The sequence below is a fragment of the Prionailurus bengalensis genome, chromosome B3, assembly GCF_016509475.1.
Source record: "Prionailurus bengalensis isolate Pbe53 chromosome B3, Fcat_Pben_1.1_paternal_pri, whole genome shotgun sequence".
Lineage (NCBI taxonomy): Eukaryota > Metazoa > Chordata > Mammalia > Carnivora > Felidae > Prionailurus > Prionailurus bengalensis.
This window is the reverse complement of record NC_057355.1, coordinates 19,476,731-19,495,428: the sequence shown is the minus strand read 5'-3', so window position 1 is coordinate 19,495,428 and position 18,698 is coordinate 19,476,731. Positions and strand designations below refer to the sequence as shown.

At 50.0% G+C, this 18,698-nt stretch overlaps 1 protein-coding gene across 2 annotated transcripts in view; it reads right to left on the bottom strand.

Moving 5' to 3' along the window:
- Positions 1-9,925: 9,925 nt before the first annotated feature.
- Positions 9,926-18,698, bottom strand: part of LRRK1 (leucine rich repeat kinase 1) — a 133,212-nt gene continuing 124,439 nt past the window's right edge. For both annotated transcript variants that reach the window (XM_043554805.1, XM_043554806.1), the window contains 5 exons: positions 18,210-18,327; positions 17,041-17,157; positions 13,599-14,446; positions 13,117-13,218; positions 9,926-11,315 (listed from right to left, as the gene is read on the bottom strand). In XM_043554805.1, coding sequence (XP_043410740.1) covers positions 11,138-11,315; positions 13,117-13,218; positions 13,599-14,446; positions 17,041-17,157; positions 18,210-18,327 — 1,363 coding nt within the window. In that variant the 3' untranslated portion in view covers positions 9,926-11,137. The remainder of the gene's footprint in view (positions 11,316-13,116; positions 13,219-13,598; positions 14,447-17,040; positions 17,158-18,209; positions 18,328-18,698) is intronic.

Here is an 18,698-nt window from a genome sequence, read left to right as displayed (position 1 = left end):
CTGGGTCCCCACCCAGCAGGCTTCTGTGAAGGATGTCTCCCTCACTGACGAGTCAGGGTGAGCTCCAGCCCGTTCTCTTTCCCACTGAAGGCCACGGCCACCTAGTGTACTTTAGATCCAGTTTAGACCATTTTGATAAATAAAATCCAGGTAAAATGTGATTCAGTTTCCCTTGTCAAGCTGCACTTGGTTGGAGGCCTCAGTGACCTGGCCCAGCTATTTGAGAGGTGGAGGGGGCTTCTAGTTCCCGTGTGTGGAGTATGTCCTCTGCCGCAGCTTCTACCCCACCCATCCCTCCTCCCCACTCCCTCATCCCCACCACTGCTCCGAGAGCAGGGTTGACACAGGCTGGCCTTGGCCGGACTTGAAGACAGGCATCCTTTCCTGGCTGGTGGTAAAGATGTCACTTGCCCTGCGGCGCTCACAGTATGTCTGGGGGGCCACCTGAGGAGGAAGTGAAGAAGGTGGCTCCCAGACCCTGTGCAGTGGAGGCCAGGCCACCAGCCAGAGCTGTTTAGAAGCTTCCTGCGGGACTGGTGTGTACCTGGAGGGGAGGAGAGGGCAGGACGCAGCTGTCCAGGGCCCACGGAGAGCCGCCTCCTGCAGGTTCAAAACGTGCCCTGCCCTCCACACCTGTGTTATTTTCTTTCCAACTTTACTGAAGTATTATTGGCAAATAAAAATTGTGTATATTTAAGGTGTACAACGTGACGTTTTGATACACGTGTACATTGTGAAACAAATACCATAATCAAGCTAATTGACATGCCCATCACCTCAGAGTTACCACTTTTTTTGTGTGGTGAAAGCACTTAAGATTTACTCTTGTAGCAAACTGCAAGCATAGAATATACAGTAAAACCTTGGATTGCAAGTAACTTGTTCTGTGAGTGTTCTGCAAGATGAGGAAACATTTCTAATCAATTTTAACTTCATAAGCAAGCGATGTCTTGCAATACGATTAGTATGTGATGCTGAATGTCACATGATCACAACTGAGCCAATGGTTCTATTCTCGCTCTCTCTCTCTGCTGGATTTTGGGTAATCATTTCCCATGTCCGGATGCTTGATCTCAGGCTGCGGTGATTGGCAGAAATCAGTGATCCTTCAAAACGTTGCAAGGTGCCCACAATTGGCACTAGTGTATTTTTTGTCACTTCAAAGCCTCTATGGACAGTCCTTTGCTTTTCCAGACAAGAGTAAGCTTAGGAATGCTTTGCTTCATTCTAGGTCATTGGATACGTTCCTTGTTAAAGTTGCATGAACAGAAAAACATTCCATTGAGCCAATAGATAGCAGTGATAATTCTGTTATTGATGGTAAAAATCGTTCTATATAACAACCCTCCTCTTATCTCCCTCACACCAGCCTGGAAGGTTTTTTAAAGGTGAGTGCAAGTTAATTTGTTTATTTCTTTATATTTTATATTTTCTTTATTATTTTGTATTTTATTCCAGTATTGCAATCATTTTTATATGAATATTTTTGGGTTGTAGAATGACACATCTGAGTTTCCATTATTTCTTATGGGAAAATTCACTTTGATATACAAGTGCTTTGGATTACAAGCATGTTTCCGGAACGCATTATGCTTGCAAACCAAGGTTTTACTGTATTGCTATTAACTACAGTTACAATGTTGTACACTAGGCCTCCAGAACTTATTACTGAAAGTTTGTACCATGTGACCAACATCTCCCCTTTTCCCGTGTGCCCCAACTCCTGGTAATTACCATTCCACTCTGTTACTGACTTTGACTTTTCCAGATTCCACATGCGATACCATGCGGTATTTGTCTTTCAGCTTCTGGCTTATGTCACCCTTGCCTAATGTCCTCCAGGTTCATCCACAGTGTTGCAAATGCCAGGATTTCCTTCTTCTTAAAGACTAATATTCCGTTGTATATATGCATACACACCATGTTTTGTTTATCCATTCATCTGCTGATAGACACTTAGGTTGTTTCCATCTAGGCTACTGTGAATAATGCCACAATCAACATGCAATAGCACGCATGGGGAGATCTCCATACTGTTTTCCATTATAGCTGTAACAATTGAAATGTCCAGAAGCGTACAAGGTTCCCTCTTCTCACATTCTCACCAATATTTTTTATTTTTTGACTTTTTTATAATGACCAGCCTAACGGATGTGAGGTGATATCTCATTATTATTTTGATTTGTATTTCCTCATGATTAATAACATTGAGCATCTTTTCATATACCTGTTGGTCATTTGTATGTCTTCTTTACAAAAATATCTGTTCAGGTTTTTTGCCCATTTTTAAATCAAGTCGTTTGGTTTGTTTTTGTTATTATCATTATTATTATTATTGTTGTTATTATTTTGCTATTGAGCTTTACAATTTCCTTAGATATATTTTGGATATTAACATGTTGTTGGATATATGGACTGCAAATATTTTCTTCCATTCCGTAGATTGCCTTTTCACTTTGTTATTGCTTCTTTTCCTGTGAAGAAATTTTTACTTTGATGTAGTCTCACTTGTTTGTGTTTGCTTTTGTTGCCTGTGCCTTTGATGTCAAATCCAAGAAATCATTGCCAAGACCAATGTCAAGGAGATTTTTCCTTATGTTTTCTTCTAGAAGTTTTATTGTTTCAGGTCTAACATTGAAGTCTAAATCCATTTTGACTTGATTTTTGTGTAGGGTGTAAGACAAGGGTCTAATTTCATTCTTTGTGTGTGGATATTCAATTTTCCCAACATCAATTATTGAAGAGAGATGATGCTTTCCCCATTCTGTTTTATACTTGGTGCCTTTTTTGAAGACCAGTTGGCCATATATGGATGGGTTTATTTCTGGGCTTTTGATTGTATCCCATTGGTCCATCTGTCTGTTTTCATGCCAGTACCATACTGTTTCAATTATTATAGTTTTGTAATATAGTTTGATATCAGGAGGTCTGATATCAGGAAGATGGCTCTAGCTTTGTTCTTCTTGCTCAAGATTGCTTTGGCTATTTGGGATTTTTTTGTGGTTCCATACAAATTTAGGATTGTTTTTTCTATTTCTTTGAAAAATTCCATTTGAATTTTGATAAGGATTACATTGATTACATAGATCACTTCATATAGTATTTACAATATTAATTTTTCTATCTGTGAACACAGTGTATCTTTCCATTTATTCATATCTTCAATTTCTTTCACCTATGTTTATAGTTTTCAGTGTACAGAAGATATTTCCCCTCTTTGCTTAAATTTACTCCTAGGTATTTTATTTTTTTAAATGCTATTGTAAATAATATTGTTTTCTTAATTCCTTTTTTTGGAGAGTTCATTTTTAGTGTATAGGAACACAACTGATATTTGCATGCTGATTTTGTATCCTAAAATTTTACTGAATTTGATGTTAGCTGTGGGCTTGTCATATATGATCTTTATTATGTTGTGGTACATTCTTTACATATCTAATTTGTTGAGAATATATTTTTTTAATCATGAAACAATATTCAATTTTGTCAAATGCATCTATTGAGATGATCATGTGAATTTGTCCTTCATATGTCCATTGGACATATGCAATATGCAATATGTCCATTGCATATGTTGATACATCCTTACATCCCAGGGATAAATCCCATTCAGTGTGGTGTATGGTCACTTTAATGTGTTTTTAAATTTGGTTGTTGTATTTTGTTGGGGATTTTTGCATCTATGTTTATCAGAGATAGTGATCTGTAATTTTGTTTTCTTGTAGTGTCCTTGTCTGACTTTGGTATAGGGTCATGCTGGCTTCATAAAATGAGTTTGGAAGTGCTCTCTTCTGAATGTTTTGGAAGAATTTGATAAGGATTGATATTAATTCTTCTTTACATGTTTGGTAGAATTCACTAGTGAGGCCATCTTGTCATGGTCTTTTCTTTGTTGGGATATTTTTGATTACTGATTGAATCTCTACCCGTATTTATCTGTTTAGATTTTCTATTTCTTCATGATTCAATCTTGGTAGATTGTATGTTTCTAGGAAATTATCCATTTCTTCCATCATTTTCCATTTCCATCCACTTATTCTATTTGTTGGGGTACAATTGTTGATAGTAGGCTCTCATGGCCCTTTGTATTTCTGTGGTATCAGTTGTAATCTGTATCCCCTTTGTTTCTAAGTTTATGTGTTTGAGTATTTTGTTTCTTAGTCTAGCTAATCACTTGCAAATTTTGTTTGTTTTTTCAAAAAGCGAGCTCACTTTCACTGATGTTTTCTACTGTTTTTCTAGTCTCTGTTTCATTTATTTCTGTTCTGATCTTTGTTATTTCCTTCCTTATGCTAACTTTATTTTTTAGTTTATTCTCTTTCTAGTTCCTTGAGGTATAAAGTTACATTGTTTACTTAAAATCTTTTCTTTCCTTCTTACTGCAGGCATTATCTTTGTAAACTTCCCCCTTAGATTTGCTTTTGCTGCCTCCCATAAGTTTTGGTATGTAGTGTTTCCATTTTTGTTTGTTTCAAGATAGTCTTTGATTTCTCTTTCAATTTTTTTTTATCCAATGGTTGTTTAAGTGTGTGTTGCTTAATTTCCACATATTTGTGATTTCTCCAGTTTTTTTTTCCTCTTATTAATGTTAGTTTCTTACCATTGTGGTCAGAAGAGATGCTGATATGATTTCAATCTTTTTAAATTTGTTATGACTTGTTTTGTGACCTAACATATGATCTATCTTGGAGAATGTTGAGAAGAATGTGAATTCTGTTGCTGTTGGATGAAATGTTCTGCATATGTCTGTTAGGTCCATTTAGTCTCAACTGTAGTTCAAGTTCAATGTTTCCTTAATGTCTTCTGTCTGGGTGATCTATCCATTGTTGAAAATGGGATAATGAAATCCCCTACTATTATTGTATAGTTATCCATTTCTCCTTTCAAAATGTTAATATTTACTATATATATTTACTATATATATTTTGTGCTCTGATATTGCATGCATATATTTTTACAATTATTATATTCTCTTAATGACTTGACCCCTTACATAATGACTTTTTTTTTGCTATAGTTTTCACTTAAAGTCTATTTTGTGTGATATAAGTTTACCTGTCTGTACTCTCATTGGGTTTCCAGTTGCATGGAATACCATTTTCTATCCCTTCACTTTCAGCCTATGTGTGTCCTTAAAGTTGAAGGAAGTCTCTTGTAGATAGCTATAATTGGGTCTTGTTTTTTATCCATTCAGCCATTCATTGTCCTTTGGTTGGAGAAATTAATCTACTTATTAAAGTAATTATTGAAAAGGACTTACTTTTGCCATTTCCTTAATTGTTTTCTGCCTATTTTGTAGTTTCTTTGTTCTTGTCTTCTTGACTTCTGTTGTTATTTGATGATTTACTATATAGTAGTGTACTTTCATTCCTTTTTCTATTGTGTATCTACATTTTTGCTTTGTGGTTACCATGAGGCTTACATAAAACATCTTATAATAATCTGTTTCAAGCTGATAAGAACTTAACTTGGATAAAACTGCCTTCAGTGGGCCATGATGCAGACTGTGGCTTCTGGTGGGGGTCTCTGTTCTGCAGTCCTCCGGGTGGGAAAGGGAGGTCCCAGAGCTGCACAGTCAGTGGGATGGTGCCAGGCCATCCCTGGCCTCCCCAAATGCAGCTAAGTTCCACTCCTTGAAGGTTCATTTGCAGAATCACACAGATATGCACAGATCTCCTGTGCTGATGTTTCTTTTCATCACTCAGACCTCTTCTGCATCCTCTGTAGATAGAGGGAGGTGGGGAGTTTGTCCTGGAGAGGGGTGGGTGTGACTTTGGGGGGAAAGGTGGGAATAGGATGCCATCTTCTTCTGGATCTTTCTGGCACCTAAGTCAGAGAGATGGGAATATTCCAGAATTTTAAGCCCCCAAACCTGAAGTATTTTCTGTCTCCCTCTGCTTGCAGTTAACTCAGATCTGTGAGCATTTTGTAGGTGCAAGGCTGGGGATTGGGCTGTGGGCATCCTACAGGCTCATTTGTTACTGCCTGTACACTGTCTGATATCTGATTAATGAGGCCTGTGGATCTATCAAATACAAAACAATCAACCAATCTCTAAATGTTATACTCCTTATATTCCTAATGTGTAACACCTGAGTTTTGACCTATTTCTCCAATTAAATACTGATTTAAAGTTTTATTGAATCCCACTATAAACATTCAACTAAAAATCAGAGTCTGAAATAGTAGATGACCTTCAGTGCTTTAAATACCATAAAATGCTACATCTGTTACCCAACTGAGTACTTTAAAACTGACCCAAATTCTACTGCCTTAGGTTCACATCTTCCTTGTTTCACATGAGCCTCCTTCTTACTTATAGCCATAGTTCCTCCAAGTGTTTGTGAGCCTTCCTAGGCTGTAATGACAGGGGAGAGGATGGTCATGACTGGGGGGCAGGGAGGGCGTCCTGGCCCTGGGGTTGGACTGGGCTGGGCCTGGGCTGGGGGCTATCACATACCCTCTCTCTCCTGATCCTGATGGGGTGAGAATTGTCATTGCCATCTCACAAAGAAGAAACCAGGGTCACAGGGGTGGGGTAGCTTGCCCTGAGTGGAAGGTTTAAACTTGCAGGACATCAGAGCTGGTTTTTGGGTGAGCAGGCTGTAACCCTGGACCTCTTTGTAATTGTGTTAAGAACTAGACCGTGTCCAGCCCTCATGGTGCAGAAGGAAGCTCTCAGGGCAGGTCTGGCCACAGAACGTTCCAATCCATCATTGCTCAGGTGCATCTGCCTGAACTGGAACAGAAACTTGAGAGCTTCACTTGCTTACCTTCAGGGATCTGGTTGTGCTAGTGGGAAAGGTACCTGAACATCCAGGAATATGGCACCGGGCTGCTGGTAGAGGAGAACTGGGAAATATTTAAACAAGGAAGTGCTTTCCTGGTCTGTGAGGTAATGAGGAGACTAGAGGTCAGCTTCCAGGGCTGGCATGGAGGGCTGCCTCCCCATCACTGTCCCAAGGCCTTCCCAGAGGGCCCTGCTGTCATGCTCTGAGGACCAGGGAGGCAGAGGCAGGGCCGAAGGGGCTCCCACTGAGTCAGACCTTTGGGGGTGCTTCCCTGAAGCTCTACTCAGCCATTTCCACCCCATCCCTGGCTGAGCTCAGTCCCCGGCCCACCCCCACCCCCCACGTAAGGGAGGCTGGGAACTGATGTGCCAACAAAAGAAGGGTCTGTTACCAAGCAGTTTCTACCAGTGGTTCTTCAAGGGCTATTTCAATGAATGGCCCACCCCTCCCCTATTTCCTTCAGGACTGCCCCATTCTGCCCAGGATGGGAAAAACCATTAGGCACTTAGGGAGGCAGAGGGTTTGAGGCCCCAGGCCCCGACACTCCAGGAGATGTGGCTCCTTCCTGGACAGCAGCCTGCTGGCATCTGGAGGGGTTTCACACTGCTGTTTTTCTATAACCTTGGTGGGGGTTCTGTGTCATCGTGCTTGCTCTGGGGTTCAGCAGATGCTTCCTGCAAGAGGAACAGCAGGGAAAGCAGGACCCACTCCCCATTGCTCGAGGTGCTGTGCAGGGGCATGGGGTCTTGTGCATTCCCAGGTAGGGTCACTACAGAGACTCCAAGTAATCAGTGGCAGTGACTAGCCGGTGATCGTCAGCAAGGCTGCTGCCTTCTCGGGGTGCCTGGGTGGCTCAGTCAGTTAAGCGTCCGACTTCGGCTCAGGTCATGATCTTGCGTTCGTGGGTTTGCGCCCCATGTCAGGCTCTGAGCTGTCAGCACAGATTCTGTGTCTCCCTCTCTCTCTGCCTCTTCCCCACTTGTGCTCTGTCTCTCAAAAATAAATAAATGTTAAAAAAACAAAAAAAGGCTGCTGCCTTCCCTAGTGCAGGGTGGTGGGTGGGAGGAAGCGGGGCGCTATCTGCTGTGGGAGGGGTCTTGACCCTGCAGCTGGGCTGTCCATGTTCACAATACCAGGGCAAGGGCGGACCAGAGTCAGAGCGCACTGGCTTCTGTCAACTGTCCCCAGCCCCTCCCACCTGTCCTCCCACTGTGGACATCCACCTCTGCCTGGGACTCTCTGCCTACGTCCCAAAGGTGGCTGGGGTGGGCTCTGCTTGAGTCATGCCATGAGGTCAGACGGATGTGACAGATTGGCCCTGCCCCCTGGGACCTGATACCCTCCGTGGGGGTCAAGTGCCCTCATGGAGGAAAGCGGGCAGAGGGGGACTTCCCTTTACCTGCGGACAGCAAGGCTGAGGTGTGTCCTTCCTGGGGTCCAGGAGAGAAGTCCCTCCCAGCCTGGCTTACCATCATGAAGAGACTTCTATACAATTCCAACAGTGCAGTGAGGAAAGAATAAAGGGAAAGCTAAGGACCTACCACTCTGTGCCCCCTCAATTCTCCTCCCCAGAGGTAACCAAGGTCTACCAGACTCTTGGGCATCCTGTGGGATAGTTTCCCCATGTGTGCCCGTGTAGCTAGACAACATTTTCTGCTCAAATAGTAACTCTATACACAATGCACTGTGAATTGCTTTTTAGAAACACAATGCATTTATTATACCCTGGAGAACATGTTGGGCCAGCATGGTTAGCACCGCCTCCTTCTCTAACCGGCTGCAGAGTATGGCATTGTGGGAGGTTCAGGCGGTCACCCATTTGGGGCCATTATAGGCGATGCTGCAATGACACCCTTGTTCTGTATCTTTGGGCACTTGCATGGAAATTTTAGGATCAAATGCTTAAAAAGGACTGCTGGGGCAGGGGAAGGACGGGACCCGGTTTCAAAGGGTATGCGCACTTGAAATTTTGATGGATATGGCCAAAATGCCCCCTTAGGGGTGGCCCCCCTGTAAATATGCCCCCTTTAGGCCATTTTCCACTCAGCAATGTGATTTTTAAAGATAGGTCGTCTAACATCCCTGCTTAAAACCGCCAGTGGTGTTGATGGAGATCCATGGCCTAGAAAGTCAGGCCTAGCGGGCCCACCCTTAGCTCCCCCTTCTTCCAAATGCTCCACCAGCTCTTCATCTTTCTTCCAGCACAGCAGCTCATTCTGGCCACAGGGCCTTTGCATGCGTGGATCTTCTGACCTGGTGCCCTCAGGTCTCCACAGGGATGCCAACATGAGGGTAGTAAATGACATTTTGTTGCTGTCCTCCTATTTCCTGACTGTTGGGTGATGTCGGGTGCTATTTATATCTTCTACCTTTTTTCCTTTTTGTGTTTTCTCTTTCCTATTGCTAGGTATGAACTCTTTGTTTATAAGACAAAATAGCTATTTGTCTCTCATTTGCCACTAATATATTTTCCCAGTTGACTGTCTTTTGACTTTGTGGTAGTTTTTCCCATTTAAGGTTTCTACTTTTTATGTAGTGAACTTCATTACGCATTTCCTGCACGGTGTCTAACTTTTGTAAAGAGGTGCCCTGAGCTGGTTCTGTAAGGCTGTTGGCTGATCACCTGGCCTCTCCTCACAGCAGCCTGGGCCTCGGGCTGGGAGGAGGCCAGATTAGAAAGGCAGGTTAGGACTGAATCGTGGGGGCCCTGAGTGTCGGCCTCTAGCAGTCTGGCTGTAGGTTATAGGGCACAGGATTCGGGCAGGGGAAGGACAGGACCCTGTTTGCACTTGGGGGGCAACTGGGCAGCTGTGGCGTGCTGGAATGAGAAGGAAAGGAGAGGAAAGCAGTGACCACCAAGGCCCAGTTCAGGGACAGGGAGGGACAATGCTGATGATGTGGGCAGGAGGCGTAGCCAAACAGCCCCTGTAGGACTCAGTGCCCAGGCCAGCAAAATGAAGTGGGGAGACTAAGCGTGGCTGTTTCTGCCCACGGAATCTGCTGTGGGACTCCTTGCACGGGGGCAGCCGTGGGCAAGGGGTGGTTTTCCTTTCCACCCCTGCAGGGAGCAGGCCTGGGTGGGACAGATCCGTGCTGCTATGACACGCGCTATAAGACAGAGAGAGGCTGTGACATCGTTCTCAAGAGGGTCTGTTTATTTTCAGATAAAAGGAACCACATTTGCCTGCATACCCCAGAAAATCTTAAGCTTGGTTTTCATAACTTAATTTTAGAAAAAGATTAACAACTTGAACTGGAGTATGACCTCACGGTCATCCTGCCATCCCGGGTGAAGCAGCCTCAAACGGTTACTCTGGGTAACCACGCGGTACATGTGCGTGTGCGTGTGTGTGCATCATTTGTAAAAATTCTTGCCGTCACACCCATACACCCCCCCATTAACAATTTCACTTTTTCTACTCTGCTGTACACGTGTGTAGTAAATGTTTAGCAAATACATCATTTGGTAGAAGCCCCATACAATGTGACTTCACAACTGAGGCCCAACCACTGAGCTATTACTTAATTTGTTAAAGTGATAAGCAAGATTATTATGTGCAAACAAACAGGGTTTGCGTTCCAGCTGCGTCCAAGTGTATTTTACAAAGCTATAAACACACGGCCCTTTCTCAAGTCCTGCTGATTGAGTTTCCCTTGCCTTTTGTCGGCAGAAGAAGAATGTAAAGGCTGAGGCGGTGCTCTGGGCGCTGGACTAGCTCTGGGCTTTCTGGCTGTGTCACTTGAAGGAACTCATTCATTCCCCCAAGGGTTTCTCACACAGAGACTTTCCTGAGCGGGAGATACCTGATCTCCGCTTGCCCAAGCGGGGCCCCAGGCCCCGGGGACCCAGAGGCTTGTGAAATGTCCTGAGAGCCTGGAGGCCACTGGGGGGAAGGGGCAAGGGTCATCGCCCTCCTCCCACCCTGCCCCGAACTGCTCCCCCAACTGAGAGCCTCTAGTGTAATTCTGTCCCAGCCGTGGGGAGGAAAACGGGCAGGCCTGCTCTGTAAAGGCCCAGCCCACACCCCTGCTTTGTGTGACCCAGCACAGAGCAGGATCCCCCTCCCCTGCTCTTTGGAAGTGGATGCAGGAGGCAGGGAGAGTTTCTCCCACCCATCTTCTCTCCGCAGTGGGAGAATGGAGGTAGGCAGCTAACTCCGCCCTGGAGAACCGGAGAACCCCAAAACCACCGCCAGGGTGGTAACTTCTCAGCATTTCTAGCAGCAAGTTGTTCACGGGAGAACCCAGTCCGTCTTCTGGGTCCTCGGGAGGCTGCGGGCTGCAGGCAGAGGGGTCAGGGTGTGGGCCCGGGGCGGCCACTCTGCACAACTGTCATTCCATAGGAATTACCTTCTCTTCCGCATGCAAGCCTCCAGCCGGCCCAGCTCTTCGTAGGAGTGGTAGAAAACATCAAACTCCCTGGTGCCCCAGCCCCTCCAGACAGCCAGGCACCATTCCATGTTTTCGTTCTCAAAGCCACACACAACTGTGTCCTTTGCCACCACGGCCGCATCCACAAGCGCCCTACAGAGAGAGGGGGGTCTGAGAAAACCTGCAGGGGTCCCCACCTAGTCGGGGCCAGGACCCCCAGCCTGCACCTTCTTGGGAGCCTGGCTAAGCGGGTGCATCTGTCCATCCCGGCCTAGCAGCTGCGATGTTCTCTGATGCCCTGCTTCCCTGGGTGGTCCAGCCTGCGGGCAGAGACTTCCTACCATCTGAAGAAGAGCCTAGCATGGCAGTGCACATTGATGGGGACTGTCTGTAAGGGACTCTGGAAGGCCACAGATGCAACGAGAGCAGGTAGCCTCTATAACTGGACCCAGACTCCCAAGTGTTGGAAAACACCAACTTTGACTCCTGCTTGTGAATGGCCCATGATGGATTTGAAGCACTGACTCCCTTCCCTTGCCGTCTGCTCAGGCATGGCTCTTCTCCTGTGCAAAGTGCCCAGCTTAGGGAAACGGGGCGGTATATCGGGCAGAAGACATGTGCCAACATGTCCTAACTACATACACTAGTTTTTTGAGGCTGTGGATTGTTTTGCTGATCTGTGCGCGCACCGGTTTTCCTTCTGGGCCTCTGCCGGGCCGTGCAGCCCACGTCTGAGCCCTCACTGCCTTGCCCTGTGGCCAGCACGCAAACTGGCATGCACAGGGCCTCTGGCCTCCTAGGGGCCTTGCACACTGCAGGCACTCACTAGCTATTTGCCGACAGGATCAATGTCTCAGATGCATTGCAGAAAGCTGGGGGGCAGGGTTCAGGCTATGGCCCCCCTGTCAGCTGGCTGCCTGGGCTGCTTTCTCCCTACAGTGAACACGCCTGGCTCCTAGTAAACCTGTCTTTGGGGGCTGAATAAGAAAAACGACACTAGGGAAAAATTCAGGAACACAAATCATGGGCAGTCTGAGGTTAGCAGGCCTGGGCTCTACAGACCCGCCTGCTCCCCCAGAAGCCCCGCTTGCCATCTGGTAACTACTGTGGCCCACAAACTCAGCCGGGACTCAGCGAAAACACCCAGATCTTGTTTCTGGAATCACTGGCACAGCAGGGGTCAATGGATCTGGTGACTCTCTGAGAACGCTCAGTGTGTTCAGGCAAGGGAGGGGACCTGCCATAGATGTTTCCCCTCCCATTGTCGTCCCATTCTGGGGAAAATGGGTCAAATGGTGTTTGTCCATAAGTGAGATTTATAGCATGGGGCTCAGTAGACAAAGTGAGGTATGGACACTGCTGGCTGCAGGGGACTCTGAGGATACCAGCTGCTGCCAGCCTCCCATGCCCACAGCCATGCTGTCCTGCCCCAGAATGACCCTCACAGTGGGGTATGACCTGCCTCCTGGTCGGACGCCACCCAACAGGTATGGAGCTATGGATGAGCCTGGGCTTGGGCATGGTGGAGGGTGGTGGGTGCTAGGTCTGTGGCTCCAGTAGGTGCTATATGGGCAGGTGGAGCACCCAGGAAGGGCCCTCCCACTTGGCAGGGAGGACAGTGAATCACCTGGCTCCCTGTTTCCATTTCAGCTGAACTCTGGCCCTGGAGACACACCCTAGTCAGGAGACCTGGTCCACAGGTGCACGGGGTATGCCAGAAACAGACAGCCATGACCACTGGCTGATGCCTGGTTCAGCTGGCATTTGCTGAGCTCCTAGGTGCTGCCTAGAGGACCCCATTTTGTTCCTTCTCTGCCTTATGGCCACACCGGTAGATGTGGCATTTATTTGCGGAGGCCAGAAGGGCAAGAGGCTGTTGTGCGGGGATGTGGTGGAGGGGCCTAGATTCCCCACATCACACCTCGGGTCCTAAAGGAGGTGCCCTCAGTCTTACCCACGCGGAGTCAGCTCGCGGGCTTTTAAGACAGCGATGACACGGCCCCGCTGGCCTCCGGCGTCCTTCTCCAGGCCGATGACGATAACATCGCCGCCGCGCCTGCGAAACCAAAACCGAGAAGGGGAAGCGTTTTGTCCAGGGCTGTGCTCTCCAGGGGAAACGGAGCCGGCGTGCAGAGAAGCACGGCCACAAACGCGCAGTCTCAGCGAATGGATCGAGTTACCGGGAGGGCACTGAAGCCGGCCCCAGAAGGCCTTTCCCAGCGGGAAACCCAATCGCAGCTGACCACGGCTCTGCCTTGTGCTGCCGGCAGCTTCCCTGCGGGCAGGTGAGCGTCAGTGCAGCCCTTCTCAGGTTTGCTAAAGAGATCCCTCCAGGCCCCAGCACAGAGGGGGTGGCCCCTGATGGCCCCTGATGCCACAGCATCTGAAAGCTCCCTCAGGCAGCACAGGAATGTGCCCCACTCCTGGGAAACGTACCTGGGGACCCAGATGACGTCTTTCACGGCTAGGATCCTCACGGCCTGCAGGTGCTGGCTGAAAGCCTCCCCGTCCACGGGGGTCAGGTCGTGCTCAGACCTGTCGGAGCCCGCGGTGGGCTCGTGCAGCCTGTCGGAGTCCTCGTAGTTGGCGGCGAAAGGCACGCTGGCAGAGCTTGCCGGGGAGCAGGGCAGGCTTGAGGATGACCGGGGGGCCCGGTGGGGGGAGGATGAGGAGGAGGACGTGGAGCAGTAGTCAGTCAGCGAGTCCTGGTGGGTCAGGATCTGCGTGCCCAGCTCCTCGCTGTACATGATGCTCACGTCCGCGATGGAGTCCCCCTTGGGCTCTTTGGGGCTGGCTGTGTGGCCGCCGCAGGGCTCTGGACCCAACGGGCACACAGGAAACATGTCTCTGAGCGGGCTGGGGTCCCCACAGAAGTACCGGGCGCACAGCTGGTAGGTAGCTGCGTGGTACATCACCAAGGAGTTGGCCCTGTCGTCCAGGCACCAGACGACCTCCTCCCCCCTGCACTCGGAGCTGCCCACGACCGAGGTGACCACCGAAGGGGCCGAGTAGGGCTCCAGCCTCCTGCTGATCTCCAGGGCCACACAGTCGATGACCAGCAGGCCGGGCCCATTGCTGTACCAGACCTCGGAGCCGCTGTTGACCACCTCCATGGCCTTCACGGGGTAGGGGTTCTGCCGTGTGTCTTCATCTGGGATGCTAAACTTGGACCTGTTGGCTGTGTGTGAGCACAGGTAGGAGCAGCTGTCGTCCGGGGCACCCCGCACCACGGGAAACACTGCCACAAGCCCGTCGGCCAGGCCTGCCAACACCAGGTAGGAATTCTGCAAGGAAAAGACAGCACCGCTCATTGGTTGCACGCATTCCAGGGGAGGAAACAGCACGGGCGCAAGACTCATCTCGGCATACACCCTGTGCACCCCAGAGGAGCAAGGCTCCTAAAGAGGCAGGGGCTGCCAGTGGGACCTTCTGGACGTGATCCCAAGGGAGGTAACCCAGGCCCAGCTGAGCCAGCCTGCCCGTCTGGCAGTGAGCAGGAGTGGAATGTGTCTGGGGAGAACGAGGCCCATGGCGCCCAGGGGAGGAGTGCATGTGGCCTGAACCACGTGGCCCGCCTTGGCTCAGGCTGGGTTCTTGCAGTGTGAGCAGAAGGAGTCTGCCTTCTCCTTCAGGCCACAGGAGCGTATTTCAAAAGCAGGATGTGGCTCCCCCCCTGCCGGTGAACTCTGCTGGTTAACGACGGGACAGTAGCTGTGGGCAGAGTGTGGGGCTGCTTGCCATCTCCTGCCCGCCAGCCCCACTGGGCAGGCTCTGCGTGCCCACCCCCCACCCTCTTGCCCTGGGTGCTGGCCTGCCCCAGGAAGGGCCACGTCTCATCTGCTTCTCTGGCTCCACCCGATCTTCTGCACCCGTAGACAATACGAGCCTGCCGACCTTATTTATTCTTGAAGAAATTGCTTCCAACTCAACCCTCTTGTGGAGGCGCTTCTTGGACACGGCCTACACTCCCCAATTAGCACACCTACCCTGAAATGCCTAGCTGGCAGTGCTAGGGTCCGTGGGTTGCTCTCCGCCCCCGCAGTGAAGCATGTGATCTTCTACGGCACCAGAGATCACTGGGCAAAGTTGCAAGGACAGCGCTAAATGCTGGGACCCACCCCAGGCATCCCAGGAGCATCCCTGTGGAGCCGGGGACAGAGGGTGGCTTTGACGCCTGGATGCCCAACTTGGGCTGGGGTGGCACAGGAGAGGTTCAGGGCACAGAGCCGAAGCCACAACAGAGTGGGGATCCAGGCCTGTATCAGCAAGGGTGAGTGGCAGAAAGCCCCCTTTCTGGGACCTGAGCACCCTGGGAACCTGGGAGGCGGGGCTGTCCAAGGTAACAAGGGAACCAGGTCGAGCTCAACAGTGAGGTCAACAAGCCCTAGGAACATTTATCAAAATCCATCTTCAGAATTTTAGGGAAGAAAACAGCCAAAGCAAACAAGAGCAATGTCTCTATCCGATCCCGGCCCTGGGCCCCAGTTGGGGCGGCGAGCCCCACGGCCCTGCTGGGTGTGAACGTGCGCGTGCAAGAATGCAGGGGCCGCCGTCGCGGCCACAGGGCGGCCTGGCCTCGGAGGGGCAGGCCCCTGACAGGGAGGCTCCGCACAGAGCCGGCTTTATTCCCTCTGGTGGCGCGGGCGGTGGTGCCCTGGCTCGGGGGCTCTGGCCAGCAGTGGCCTTAAATAGCGCTTTGTGTCATGTTCTCCTGTGCTCTGGGGCGGACCGGGTCCCGCACTGCCCAGCCTCACCCGTGGGGCCACAGTCGTAAATGACTCGAGGGTGGATTTCAGACTTTTTTTTTTTTTTTTAAAGAAATAAACTGTAGTAGGATGAAGAACGGATATATTTCACCACTGCCAGGAAGTAATAATAATGCTCACATTTACCCAAGTGCTTGCGCCCAGAGCTTGGGGCACGTTATGCCCAGGGAACCCTCTCTGACTGCTTCTTATCCTCGATTTGCAGATGGGAAAACTGAAATTGGATGGTGACAGCCAGCATGTTTTAAACAAACACCACCAATAAAGACACCGATAATGATTCCTTGAGCGTCTACCATGAGCAGAGAGGACGACCAGAGTGGCCTGAGAGCACCACTGGGGCCCTGGGGCCGGGGCAGGCCAGCTGCTCAGAGCAGGGTCGGGGGTTTTTGATCTTGAGAACTGAACAGGAGGTAGTCCTGCAGGGGTATGTGGGGTGGGACTGTTGCTAACAGGCAGGGTCTCCTCAGAGTGCAGTGCTGGATGCGGTGGGGAGCAGGGGGCTGGCAGGGGGAGGCTCGCCGGCCCTGCAGAAGGGCAGGGTCCCACTGGAGGAGCAGGAGAGCCCGACCCCCGGGCTGTGGAGATTACCACGTGGGCTTCCATTTCAGAGAGGTGGGGGCTAGAAGGTCAAGGACATGGACAAAGAGGGACCCAGGTCTCAGGCTGACAGTGGGCACCACAAGTGGGGGGAACCGACTGTTCCCCAGGGGTGGGGGCAGGGGGACCGGCGCCTGTTGAGTGGCTCTGGGGTGGTGCTGGCCCTGACAGGTGGGGAAGTAACACCCCACGCCACTATCAGAAGGGGAAGGGCACACGTCTAAGTGCTCTTTTACTCTGGGACCATGGCATTTGCAGGCGTAATGCAAGCTTCCACTCAGCCCTCTGCTTTGCTTTGCTGGTTACATAGGTTCTTGAAAAGGCACTAATCATGGTCTGTCTTTCTAAGGCTGACTGTGACCTGCCCTGGGTTTGCTGGTCCAAGAGGGCCCGGCTTTGCTCCCACTCCTCATACTGTTCCCCCCAAGCTGGGTGGGCAGAGGGAGTCCCACACCAATGGAAGAGGAAGTGAGAATCAGACACCCGGGCAACCACCTTTCCCCTTACCTCACCTTTTTAATAACAGGCACTGCCAATAAGCAGGTGACGACAGCCGGGGTGTCCAAAGCCCGTTGGGGTGTGTTTAAGGGGCACATGCCCTTGAGGCTATAGATGTAGATCTTTTGGTCCTGCAGAGGCAGAGGAGCCAACGTGAGACTCAGGCTGGAACATGGCGGCCATTTCCTACCAGGTGCGTTCTGCCTTGGGAATCCCTTTGTGCTTTAAAAAGTAACACGTATTGAGGCTATCTGGTTGTCTGTTTTCATATTCCCATTCTTGGCAGAAATGTTGAAAACTACAGAAGAGTTTAAAGAAGAAATGTAAAATCGCCCATAACCCATTATTTGGAGAAAATTGCCATGGGGACGTGGGGCCCAAACTCCATTTCCTCTGGGTATCTGTGTGTTTGTGTCCGCATTCCCGGCAAATGTGGGACCACACGACTGTGCTGGTTTCCCTCACTGATCTCGGGACAATACCCAGCAGGTGGGAGGAGGCCCTGCCCTGCCTGGCCGGTGAGGGAAGTGTGTCCGAGTGCCTCTGTGCTGCCCATCGCTCAGGGATGCCGTAGCCTGGCTAACCTGCCGTCAGAAGCTCAGGATGTTTCCAGGTTTTCATGACTAGGTGTTTCTTTGGGGTGAACATTCAACAGTACAGACACGTCTGCCTGCTCTTCTCTGCATACCTGGGACGGCTGCACCCGTCCCCCACTGCCCCGCCCGGCCCCACACCACCAGGAGCTTCACAGCATTTGTTTGGGGCATCCCTCTCTGCATTTCTCAGAAGACAGCTTCTAGGGCTTTCTGCTGACTTCTTTGATGGGAAGGCAAAAAGCCTTCAGAGCTGAGTGGATTTGCTGTGTAGATCCGGCTGTGTTATAAGAAACCTGGTCACTTCACTAACCTAATGGGGTTCTCCTGCTGCGATCCTGCCCCTGATACTTATCTCGGCTGAGTCTCAGTCACCAGGCAGGGACAAGGCAGGCTGTTGGCCTTGGTGAGACGCTTCTGCTTCCCAGGGCTGCTGCCACTGTGCCGGGGGCCTCACACGTGCAGGTGGGGTTCATGTGATATTCAGACTTACCTGGGCATCCTGTATTTTTATTTGCTAAATCTGGCTTCACACGGACTGCACCCTGTGCTGCCCACCTCGATGGCCCACCCTGCATGGTGGCAGTTACCTCAGTGGCCGTCCACAGAGAGTTCTGGACCTTGAGCTGGCAGCTTAGTGTCATTCCCGCACAGCTCATCCGCTGCACCTCCATGAGGCCCTTCTCCGTGTTCACCACCGTGTAGTTCCTGCAATGGGCAACCACAGTGTGGTCAGCTCATGGTGGCCAGGGGCCACCTCCCTTATGTCGGCTCTTGGCCTGAAGCAGCCTTGGAGGAGGACATCGGCTACAGGCCTTGAACCCAGAGTTGAATTTTGCCATGTTCTGAGAGACTCCAGAACTGTTCATGGCATTGGGTGCAAGGGGGTTCTGGCCCCACTGGTAGTGCTCGAACATCCGGGCAACGAAAGGGCCTTCCCTTTGGGAAGAGAGACACTCTTCTGTGACATTGGAGGGTTCAACGAGCTGCCCCCAATGTGAAGAAGGGGCACAGGGGGCTGTACCTCCACCGAAGCCATTCACTGCCCTCCCACTGGCCTTATCTGCTGCACCCGAGCA